At 33.6% G+C, this 12,766-nt stretch overlaps 1 protein-coding gene across 1 annotated transcript; it reads left to right on the forward strand.

Moving 5' to 3' along the window:
- Window positions 1-1,171: 1,171 nt before the first annotated feature.
- Window positions 1,172-11,768, forward strand: LOC102976756 (cyclin-C). Its single transcript, XM_024117929.1, has 8 exons — window positions 1,172-1,229; window positions 2,125-2,160; window positions 2,836-2,927; window positions 3,695-3,762; window positions 6,563-6,642; window positions 7,477-7,595; window positions 8,457-8,551; window positions 9,093-11,768. Exons 1-7 carry the CDS (start codon window positions 1,221-1,223, stop codon window positions 8,506-8,508), a joined length of 456 nt encoding a protein of 151 aa, XP_023973697.1. The 5' UTR covers window positions 1,172-1,220; the 3' UTR covers window positions 8,509-8,551; window positions 9,093-11,768.
- Window positions 11,769-12,766: the final 998 nt, after the last annotated feature.

A 12,766-nucleotide genomic window follows, 5' to 3' on the forward strand; every position in this document is an offset into this window, starting at 1 on the left:
GACTTCCCTGGTGGTCCAGTGGTTAAGACTCCGCGCTTCCACTGCAGGGGTGCAGGTTCGATCTCTGGTTGGGGAACTAAGATTCTGATGCCCCACGGCATGGCCAAAAAATAAAAAAATTATAAAAGGGTCGGGGGGGATTTGTGAAACTGAGTAACCTTGATGGGTACATTTTTAAATTAACTAAAAGGAGAGGAAAGGAAAGGTTAAGTAGACATTTCCTAATGTCAAGTTTAAATGGCTTAGGTTTCAAATCTTGGCAAATGTTACCTATCTAAATTAGCTGTTAGAATAGTCAATTTCTACCATTTTTGAGGAGATAGAGGATTAATTAACAGTTTTTTCTTTTGTACTTTCTTAGTGACTAAGAGCGTTTGTGTATATATTTGTGTGTGGTATGAAGAAAGTCCTAGAGACATTTGCATATATATTCATGATTTTATTAAAATATGTCTTTTGATAAAGAAATACCTATTATAAAAAGTTTAGAAAGTTCAGATTAGTAAAAATCCTTAAATCTCAGAGATAACTACTGTTAACATTTTTTGGTTGTATTATCCTTCCAGTATTTATATATATAGTTGACCCTTGAACAACACAGGGGTTCGAGGTGCTGACTCTCTGACCCTCTGCAAAGTTGGAAAATCTACATATACAACCGGTTCATGTAGTACCTATTTATTGGAAAAATCTGTGTATGCGTGGACATGCATAGTTCAAACCTGTGTTGTTCAAGGGTCAACTGTATATATTTACAAATATAAACATATATATATACTTGTGAACACGTATATAACCCATGTTCCTTTTAAGCTAAATTACTAAATAGAGCAATACCATTCTAGAGCTGGAAAGATTTTAGAAATGATAAAAGCCAGTGGTGTTTTTTCCATTTCCTTTAGTTTTTAAGCAGCAGAACTCTTTCTTAATATATTAAATATATCATTGAAACTCTAATTGTAATATAGATGGGGGCCTAGGGCTTTCTGCCACTCAGTCTTTCCCCTTGCCTGAAAACAAAAAATCTGCATCCCTAAGCATATTCAAGAGCTCCTACTAAAAATTAAAAATGATTTAGCTCTACCTCTAATATTTTACATTGTATTAAAGAAGTTTTGTGTTTATTCACTCCCCATTTTCTGTTTGTTTTGTTTGTTTGTTTGTTTTCTGCAGTGAAAACTAGATTTTCATATGCCTTTCCAAAGGAATTTCCTTATAGGATGAACCATGTAAGTATATTGTAAAAAATAAAACTACTTGTTAAAGCTGTATGTAAACTAGCTACATTTTATATCAAAATAAACTGAATGGTCTCCTAGAAATGGCAGTTTCAGATTCTATGAGAATATGGATTTTATTTCTAAATTAAAGCTAAAGTGCTTCTACCATTAAAAAAAAATACTTTGTAGCAGTGATTATCAACCCTGGGTGTCCATTAAATCACTTTGGGAGCTTTTTTAATAATACTGATGTCAGGTTCTCTCTGGATCAACTAAATCAGAATTTTCAGGGTTGAAACCTGGACACTGGTATTTTCTAAAGCTCCCAGGTGGCTACTAGTGCAGCTGGGGTTGAGAATTACTATAATGAAACAGAATGAAAACCATACTTGAAATTTTACATTATTTTAGAAGATGCATTTCTATTGCCATTTTAATAGGCATGTTTTTCTTTTTCCACCTTGCAAGGGATTTTTTCATTCTATTTAAATTGTATTTTTGTTTCATTTTCAGTATTCTCTTCTATTATTAATTTGTAATATAACAAGAATAACAGTTAAGTGGAGATAATTACATTTTTGCATTTGTTGAGTGGGAAGTATATTGGAAAATCTGAAGCTTATACAGGATTATTTTAAATAAAAATAAGTAATAAGAATACTTATATGAGGCTGGCTTTTCCTTACAAGGATTAAAATGTTTCATAATCACAGTTGCATGCATTGTATAACAAGTAATTGTTTATAGCATATGTTCATTCTGATATAAGCTATTGTGTTTTCTTGATTTAAAAAAATTTTAGTAAAAATTTGTGATAAATGCCTAATTACATTCTTATGTTAGACTAAGTAGACTCACCTAATTTGGTTTCATGTTGACATTTATAATCTTTTTTTTTTAACAGATATTAGAATGTGAATTCTATCTTTTAGAATTAATGGTAAGTATATTTCTTCCTTGTGATTAATAGAGTAAAACTTACTTTCAAATTTAGTGAAGTCATAAATTTAAAGAAATAATTGTAGGGAGGTGCATTTTAAAACCATCCAAGTGATATGTGATGGTAAATCATAGTACCTAGTGGCATCATCACCTATATGCTCTTGGGAGCCTGTAAAATAGTTTGTATATACTACTTAGGATGGGAAATTTTTTCTGTTCTATAGTAACTATAATAAGAGGATTACAAGCAAACCAGTCAGGACATTAAACCACTGTAAATTATTTGCACAATTTGTGTATGTGTGTGGTGTTATTTAAAGATAGATTATGTCTTTGGCAGAATTCTGCTCCTCCAGTTGGGAATTACGGATTTATAGGCTAATAAGAGGTTTCAGTGTGTTGCAGATGTGACACTTTGAGTCTCTAAGGGAATGGATGCTGACTGACTGCCAACCGATTTACCAAGGTATATTTCAGAGAGAGCACTGCCTTCACTATTACAGTAGAGTTTAGGGCTGCCATACTGCTTGCTTAAGAGAATAAGAGGGAAGCAAGCATGAGTTAGAAAAATACATTTTGAAATACACAATTAAAAATCAGTTGGGTAATGGTAAGGTTTTTGTGTTATAATAAATCTGTTTTTATACATACACATTTTTTAAACTGTTTCTAGGATTGTTGCTTGATAGTGTATCATCCTTATAGACCTTTGCTCCAGTATGTGCAGGACATGGGCCAAGAAGACATGTTGCTTCCCCTTGCATGGTAATTAGAACAGAAGTTATTCATAGTGTAACATGTTATTAGCTAGGAAGGTTGACAATTAAATATGAAGTTTAGTGTTTTTAAAGTAATTAAACTAGTGCCCCAAGATATTTTATGTTGAGTGAAATATCTGCTTGTTGAATTCTAATAACTATACTGGTATAAATGCTAAAATGATAGATCTTTAAATTATCTATTTGATGAATATTTCCAATAAAATTTGATTCTTATGAAAAACAGACTGTTTATATGAAAATTAAGATTGTTATCTTTAAATTATAATGGAAAATAATATGAAAAAGAATGTATATATGTATAACTGAGTCACTGTGCTGTACAGCAGAAATTAAAACAACATTGATTTCAACTATATTTCCATAAAATAAATGTTATCTTTAAAATAATCAGAATATTTTTGGTGGTATTCAACATATATATTAATTCGTTGTATAATTTCTGGTTTCCTATCTGATTTTCTGATTTTTAGAAAATTAGAAAAATGTTTATCTTATATTAAAATTTATTGTGAGGTTTTAAAATTTTAAATATATTTAGCTGTAATTTTATTCATTAAAATATGCTTATTCATTGTCACATTCATGTATCCATCTTTTTCCTTTGATGTTCACCTTTATATCTGTGTTATGGTAATATAAAAGAGATATAAATATATACAGATATGGGAAATCTGGCCCTCTCTGGAGGGTAATGTACAGTCATATGAGGTAGTTCTGCTTTCAGTAATAATATGATTTACATTTCTATAGGAGGATAGTGAATGATACCTACAGAACGGATCTTTGCCTACTGTATCCTCCTTTCATGATAGCTTTAGGTATGTAAATATGGTGTACCTTTAGTAGCTAAATTGTTGTATACCTATTTAGGTCATCCTAAAAGAAATTTCAACCTATTGTACTTTATGTTTTTATGTTCCTTGAAGTAATAGACTATTCCTTGCATGTGAACTTTCAATAATATGAACTGCAACTATCACAAATCAGGATTATTGTCCCCCCACCCCCCTTTTTTGGTAAGTTTTTTTTGAAATTGTTTAAAATAATTTTAACCAGTGTCTGAATAGAACATTTTTGTTTGTTTAGCGGGAGAAGTTTGGAATTAAGCCTTCTAATACTAGTTGTAACTTATATAAAATAACTAGGTCTTCTTTTATTTCCTGAGCCCAAGTCGGTCCTCAGCAGTCAAGTAAAGGAGCCTTTTGTGGTCCTTAATGCCTTGCTAGAGGGAAAGTTAGCCACCATTCTATTATCTGTGGAAGGCAGTACTGTCATGAGTTAGAACAGATGGTCCTAGGTTTAAACTTTTCTTCCTTTACAATTGTGGGAAAATTATCTAACCTTTCTGAGTTTGTTTCCTTAATTGTAAAATTGGGGGAGGGTACTAAAAACTCAGTATAGAGTTGTTACAAGAATTAAATGAGTTATCTTTTAAATAATGCCTGCCATATGTTAGGCACTTGTTAGTTTCTGTTCCCTTTCTGTCTTGTATTCATTTCTATGACTCTGTCTTCTTGATTTTCCCCCCATTCTTTTACCAGTCCAGACTAATTTTTGTTGGTTTCTCTTTATTCAGTTAGCCCTTAAATGTTAGTGTTTCTCCGCCTTCTTACATGAGGGGTGGTAAATAGGTTATACTTTTGTAGTACTGGAGGCTCCCTGGAAGGATTCTGAAGTGGCATCTGGGTTCAGTGGGAAGGAATACTGGGATCTGCATGGGTAGGAAGGCTGTGTGCCACATCTTTGTCACCCCTGCTGTTTTTGTTCTTCCCGGGTAGTCTCACTGAGGCCCATGGCTTCTGCTATCTCTTATGTGTTGAAACATTTAAATTTCTTTATTTAACCAAGATCTTGCTCCTGAACTGGCCTTTACATCAATCTCTGCCTTTTGGATAGCTTCCTTTGGCATCTCACTGGCCTTCAGACTCATGATTAGGACTGAACTCATCAGTTTGACCCCAGATATACTCTTTTTAATGTCTTTGCTATGTTGGTGAATAGCACTAGTTACCTTAGTTGGAAACCCAGTAGTTAGGCTCTTTCATCTTCCTCGATACCTTCATCTAGTTGGTACCCAACACCTGTTGTGCCGCACTCTTTAGTAATCTCATAGCCACCTTCTCATTTTTATCCAGGTTATCACAGCAGTCTCCTTCCTGGCTAGTGGCCTCCAGCATCCCTGTTCTCAGAGAGCCAGTCTATCCTCCACACTTGAGCAAGGCTAGCACTTCTCAACCAGGGATAATTTTGTTCCCCACAGGATTTTTGTCAATGTCGGGAGATGGTTTTGGTTGTAGCAACTGGGGTGGGATGCTACTGGCATCTAGTGAGTAGAAGCCAGGGATGCTACTAAGCATACTGCAGTGCATAGGGCAGTCTCAAAGAATTGTCCAATTCATAATGTCAGTAGTGCTAAGGTTGAGAAACTCTGAGCTAGAGCGAGCTTTTTAAAATGCAGAATTTGTGCTTCAGTTAAAATCTTTCAGTGCTCCTCCCAATTTCTGGATAAAATCCACAGCTTCTTTTTACCATTTATGTATATATCATTCTCTGCTCCCACTCTCACCTTTTTTGAAGACTTGGATCAGATATCATCCCTTTAGTGACACCGTCCCCAACTCTGCACTCTCTGCATCACCTCAGTCTGGGTTTAGGATGTCTCTTTCCCTAATTTACTCTATGTATGCCCTGTCATGGCATTTTCCACTGTATTTTTATTACCTGTTTTTATAATTTGTCCTTTAGCCTCTCAATCCTTCCTGAACCTAAGCCCTACTTTATAAATAGCTTTCTTTAACTTGGGGCAACCAGAATGTCCGTGCACGTTTGAGTTGCTGTTTGCCTAGAATGTCATTCTTAGCAAAGTCATATGGGTAACCAGACCAGGGAATATAACATTTAACAAGCTTGTGTGGGATCAAGGTAGGCAGGCTGCTTGGGCGGAATTATATTAGGCAAAGTTAGGATGTAGACTGTTGTCTTTGGGCTGTTTCATTATCTTTGTTAGTTTATATTGTAAGTAATGTATATAATTACATTGTATGCAGTGCATTATATTTTTTTTTCTCAGATCTGTTTGATTACAACACTGAACTCTGTACTAGGGTGCCCAGTTTTCATCTAACTTGATCATTTGCTAATAACTTTAAAAAGCAGAGGCAACACTGCTTTTAATTGAAATACCAAAACACAGTAGTGTTGAAATTTATCAGCATATTGATTGGCTGGTTTTTTGGTTTGTTTGTTTTGTCACTCTGACTTGTGGGTGCATTTTGACCACTACTGTGTACTGCTATGCAGGGATCCTTTCCCTGCTCTGATTTCCTCAGTGGACTTCTTCCTCTCTGACGTGCCCTCTCAAGGCAACTGCATCATGACTAGCTCACAGTGAGGAGCAGATGACAAGGACCTTAATATATATATATAGCCCAGTAACTTTCCCTCCCTGTAAGATTCAGCTGGTGGGATGGTCAGTGGTAACTATTATATGAATCTATATAATTTTTAAAAAGAATATAAGAAAATACACATAAAAATTTAAGTGAATATCTTATTCTGAGTCCATACATTGCACGTTTGCAGTTAAACATGGACCTCTGTCTCTCATTTTCTCTCCAGCTTGCCTGCATGTAGCCTGTGTTGTACAGCAGAAAGATGCCAGACAGTGGTTTGCTGAGCTTTCTGTGGATATGGAGAAGGTAATCTTTAAAATTCCCTTAACTGAATATAACTTGACCATTTTAAAGTTAATGTCATATTTACTTACCATGAGCCTAAAATTCTTAGCCAGGCTAAGAATATTTTTGGTAAAGAAATGTTAAGAAATGTGTTGGCAAGAAGAACTGATGTTGACCATTTAGGTTATATTTCTCTTCAGTTTAGGGTTAAACAGAATGGTAAATTTATGTTTGATTGGTTGCAAAGTAGCCTCTAATTGCCAGGGTTATTTTAAAAGCTACCTAGTGACTACTGTAAACTTCTGTAACACAGACTATCTCCTGACAAAGTGATTTTTGCCCTTCTACCTTTTCTGCTGAAATGTTCTAGAATCAATCCAAGGTTAGGTCTACTCAGATGAAGAAGAAGGGCTAATTTGGAAGCTGGATTTGACAGATTTGTATAGCTGCCGGTTTTTGAGCACCTTAACTCACGTGCAGAGTAGTTAGTAGAGAATCAAAACAGTCTTTTGTGCACTACCTCCCATCAAATTGTTTGAAACAATTGGTATTAGAGGAGTGTACTCTGTAGTGGCATACTCTTTCATGATTTAGACCTCTATTCCTAGTACCTCACTATTTTGTTGTGGTTTAAGATATCAGTAGGTAGAAAGAAACCAACTGCAGAGATGGATAAGGATAGACTGAGCATACATATGCTTTCACATTTATCAGGATTGTCTAACCTAATCTGAAGGATACAGACTATCTTTTCACTGTTTTCTAAGGGATGTCTAGGATATGATGTGTGTTCTTTGTATACTAAATGTTGCTTGATAATTTGCCATTGAGAACTTTTCAAATATTTTCTTCTAGATTTTGGAAATAATCAGGGTTATTTTAAAACTGTATGAGCAGTGGAAGAATTTTGACGAGAGAAAAGAGATGGCAACTATTCTTAGTAAGATGCCGAAACCAAAACCTCCTCCAAACAGGTACTTTGTAGACTTTAGTTATTGATTTTATTTAATTATATATTTCATATGCATTATCATAATTTTTCATAGATTATGTTGTTTTGTTTTTGTAAAGTTTCTTCCAAAACTTCATGACATATTTTTTCTTTTTTCTTAATTTGTGACTTGATAGATTGAGAACGCCTCATTTAAAAAAAATACATTAATCTGATCATCTGTTAAGTAACTTTTCCTAATGTAATGGCAGGTCTATTACAGGTATCCCTCAACATATGATTATATACTGTACATAAATTTAAACAGAACAGAGAGAGGCAAGTTCATCTAAAATTCAGGGATAAAGAATTCTGTAGTAGTTCCATGTCAGTTTGACTTTTTCCCCCCACTACTGGCTGTTATCCTATTTATAAATTTCAGTAGCATTTTTCAAAAACGTAGATGATTGATCTGATATTGTAAAGGTAAATAAATAATGTTGCCTTTTGAGTGACTCAAAGATCCATTGCAAACAGTAACATAATTTTGCTAAGTATGAGTCACTTGTCCTAAAAAGGTTTTTTTGTTGTGGTGGGTTTTTTTGTGTGTTTTTCTGTTTGTTTTGTTTTTTTAATAGGATCTGTTCATTTAAGTTCAGTGGTTCTCAGCTCTCACTGTACATCAGATCACTTGGGGTAGGGAAAAAAGGTCAGAAGGGAAACAAAGAAATGCTACCCATCTTAATCATTTATTAAGAAAAATAAATAAGTTATATAACATTAAGATAGATTTGTAGATCTGATATGTTAATGTTACCATTTGGAAAAAATTAATACTTGACTTATACAAGGAGCTGTTTAAGGCAGTTATTGAAACAGCTGCCTTTGGATGCATTTTTTGCAGAAATTCCCTGAGTGATTCTTCACTAGTGGCAGGGCCTGAAGCTGCAAGATGATGATGGACAAGATAAGGCAATAATCCTGTTGCCACAGTTACTGGTATTTTCAGTTTTAGTTTTTATTTTAAATATTCAGCGTTTTCCAGGAAATTACCATATTTCTTTCTGACTTTTAATTATAAAGGTTTGCTGTACTTACGTATGGTTTTATTACGCCTTTGGACAATAATTTTTTTTGGAAGAACACTTCTTGATTTTCATAATTAGTAGGAATAAGATTTTCTATGTACAATTTAATTTTATAGGAAATTTGTCTAGAAGAAGCTCTAATCTCTATGTTGAGTGATACCTGTAATGACAACAAAATCCCATACCCTAATTTAAATTTTTGAGTGTAATGGACACTAACTTCCAGAATGCTTGTTTTGTGTGAGGGCACTAAGTTACCTAAGAATAAAAACATAAAACCAAATGTTAGTCTTCTGGATTTTAATTTTTCCACATCTGTGTCTTATAATTGGGAACGTCTTTACTTTGTAGAGTTGTAGCACGGAATAACTTTAAAAATTAGTAGGGTTATCAGGGTGTTGAAAACAAGTCTTTTAATTGGTGTAAAATCTCTTTCTTCCCCACTTGAACAGTGAAGGAGAGCAGGGTCCAAATGGAAGTCAGAACTCTAGCTACAGCCAATCTTAAAACATTCCGAAGAATTCTGTAGTGGACCAGTTGGAAATAAACCATTGGACAGATTTCAATAATGTCTTCAATGGAACACAAATGAAAATGAATAGCTTGTTTCTGTCAAGCATGTTGGGAAGTGATTTTATTTTTGCAAAATAAGTTTTTCCTTACCGAATTTGATTCTAGTACGTGATTGATTAAAATCTATTGTTTATGAAAGTTTGGAAAGGTTCTAAGGGGACCTACAGACAGACATACATAGACATTTGAAAGTTAATAGCTTTTGATTAGTATAATTTTTCTTAATTTGGATAATAGAAATTGTTGCTTTTTATTAAGCCAGGAAAGATGAAGCATAATTTGTTTAAAATTCTCTTTGGTCATTGAGCGACCAAAAAAGGAAATAAAAAGTCAAATATATGAGGGTTTTTTTTTCCCTCCTTAAGTTAAACTTTAAAACTGTATTTAAGGAATCAAATCTTACAAAATCCTGGAAGGTTTTGATAATGATGATGATAATTTCAGGGAAATTAATCAAGTACCTATTGATTTTAAAGCATATTTTATTCAGTAGTTTTGGTATCTTGCCATGGAGGATACTAGCCCAGCCTAGCAGAAAAGTGCAATATGTATAGCATATTTTGACATTTTAAAAGTTATATTCCATAACCATTTTGAAATGCTGGGCAAACATTAAAAAAATCCTATACAAAGTTATTTGCATTTAATTCAGTTAATCAGGCATTTTGAAAGCTAATTGGATAAAACACCATAATATTATTGAAATTTGGTAACATTTTAATGTTATTTTTACTCTACTGTGAAAAGTTTTTTATATGACATACACACCCTAGTTTATTTTTGTGTCTTAGTGTGGACTTACAAATTTACTACAGGTATCCTGAGCCAGGAACACAATCAGGTTGCAGGCCAGTTTGATACTGGCTATTCTTAATTCTCATATGAGTGTAGGACTTCAGACTAAATGTTATGTCAGTGGGACTGTGCTGTCTGTGGAAGTTAATAAATTACGTGATCATTTTCTTCAGACTTGAAGGAGAGTGATAAATAAGATTTGGAATCATAGGATATTGATGTACAATTTAAGGATTAAAATTTTTTATAAATCAATTGTGAACAATGGATTATTAAATGTTGACTTCCTAGTATAAAACTGCAAGAATAAAAGTAAATTCTCCAGCTATATTGACTAATGTCTTGAATTTATCTTTTTGAATCTGCCTTATGTTGTCTTCTTAGTCTTTCTTCCTTTGGATAAGTATTAAAGCCTTCATAGTTTATCAAGTGGGTAATTAATTTCAAATGGTTTATAACCAGACTTTTAGAGTTCTGCTTCCTTGTGGATAGTATCACATAAGCTGGAAAGAGAGATTATAAAGTCAGTACCAATGACAGAAGTAGGTCTCCTAGGCTTGTGAAATAAGAAAAAAAAGCTCTCCTCAGGTCTGAAGGAATTAAGATTGGGCTTGGGTTGGAAGGGCAGAGTGATTATATATTATAATCATTGACTTAACCCTAATTTTTCCTTTAAGCTTACCTATATTTCTAAAAAATTTTTATTTTGAAAATACATATGCCTAGTAGTTTTATTTTCAACCTCTTATTTAAGTAGAAAATTTAACACAACATATACAAGAGTAGATAAAATATTGTAATGAACCTCCATATACCTATCACTCAACTTTAACAATTATCGACACATGGCCAATTTCATTTCATCTAAACTCCCACCACTTCCTCCAACATGCATATTATTTTGAAGCAAATACAAGATATCATTTTGTCCATAATTATTTCAGTATGTAATCCTAAGAGATAATGGCTCTTTAAAAAACAAAACAACACAAAACCCCCAATAGAAGACTTACTGTACCCAAAAGAGTCAAAGTAATTTTGTAATATCAAATATCCAGTGTTTACATTTTCAGTTATCTCATTAATATCATAAATATTATTAAATAATTCTACTTAGGATCTAAATAAAGACCACACATGCAATTCATTGATAAATCCTTTAAATCTTTTAAAATTCATGGATTTCTCCTTTATTTCATTAAAAAAATTCCCCATTTTGGTTTGCTTGTCCACTAAGAATTTCCCACCATATGTATTTTGCAGAGTGTATCCTTGAGGTGCTACGTAACATGTTCTTTTCTTCTCTGTATTTCTATAAATTGGTAATTGAATGCAAAAGCTTGATCAGGTTCAGGCTCAAATTTTTTTTTTCCATTATAGGCTACTGTATAAAGTATCTCCTATCAGAAGGCATATAATGGCTGGTTGTCTCTTTCTGTGATTTAGCAGCCATTGATGATGTGTGTTCTTTCTAAACATCAAATATTACCATAGGCTGCACTGTCCAGTGAGATAGCCACTAGCCACATGTGGCTATTGAACACTAAAAATGTGGCTAGTCTGAATTGAAATGTGCTATAAATGTAAAAACACACATTGGATTTCAATACTTGGTACAAAACAAAAGAATGTAAAATATCTGATTTGTTTATATTGATTACATGTTTTAAATGATGATTTTTTAGATACATAAGACTAAATAAAACACTATTAAAATTAATTTCACCTATTTTACTTAAGTGTAAGAAAACTAAAAATCACATAATGGCTTGCATCATAATTCTTTTGGACAGTGTTGCTATAAGACATAAGGAAGATGTTAGGTCCCAGTCCCATTTTCCCTGCTTCTTATTCCTGCTCCCCAGAGCAACTTTTAGTCATTTCTTTGCTGTTGTGTTACTTCCACACTTCCAAGTAACAAGCTTATAATTATAGCATTTATTGAGCACTTATTATGTGACAAGTATATTCCAAGCTCTCTACATTATGAAGTCTTTTAATTCTCGGAACAATCATTTCAGAGATGAGGAACAGGTTAAGTAACTTACCCAGTCACAAGTAAGTGACAAGAGCTTGGATTAGACTCTTATTAAAACCTGGGCATCTGGGCTGCAGGTCCCAGGCTCTTAAACACTTTACTCTACTCCTCCTCTGCTTACCCTCCAGTTTCCTTTTTTTTGCTTTTGATTTTTTTTTTCACTTGTAAATATTATCTCTTAACTTCCTACTATGGAAGATGAAGATTTTACTTTTTCACACACCTCCTGTTCTCCACTTCCAGCTCCCACCCCCTCCCCGCCCCCAAACTTGTTCTACCCTGGGACTTATACTCCCATCATCCTCCCAATTTAATTGCATAATTTTTGTTAAACTCATATTCAGTATATATTACATATACATAGATAATGTTGTGTTCTTTAATATTTCCTTTCTTTTAGAATATTTTTTGTCTTTCTGGAAAAGCCTGGTGTGTTTACCTATTCCTGGTTGGGCCCAGTACTTCAGTGGTGGTTCACTCTCTATAGCTTTTCTTCTCTGTGAGCTTGCAAGGCTCTTCAGATCCTCACTTCTGTAATATATATGCCCTAGTAATATTTGTTTATATAAATATATAAATAAAATTTGTTTAAAGGCATGAAAGAATTACGAAGGCAGTGAGGATTTGAAGAGTCACGATCCTGGGAGAAGGAAAGCTGTAGAGGATGAACCAACATTGAAAAGTGTGTGTGTGTGTGTGTGTGTGTGTGTGTGTGTGTGT

The sequence above is a fragment of the Physeter macrocephalus genome, unplaced genomic scaffold (assembly GCF_002837175.3).
Source record: "Physeter macrocephalus isolate SW-GA unplaced genomic scaffold, ASM283717v5 random_2310, whole genome shotgun sequence".
In the NCBI taxonomy this organism is placed as follows: Eukaryota; Metazoa; Chordata; class Mammalia; order Artiodactyla; family Physeteridae; genus Physeter; species Physeter macrocephalus.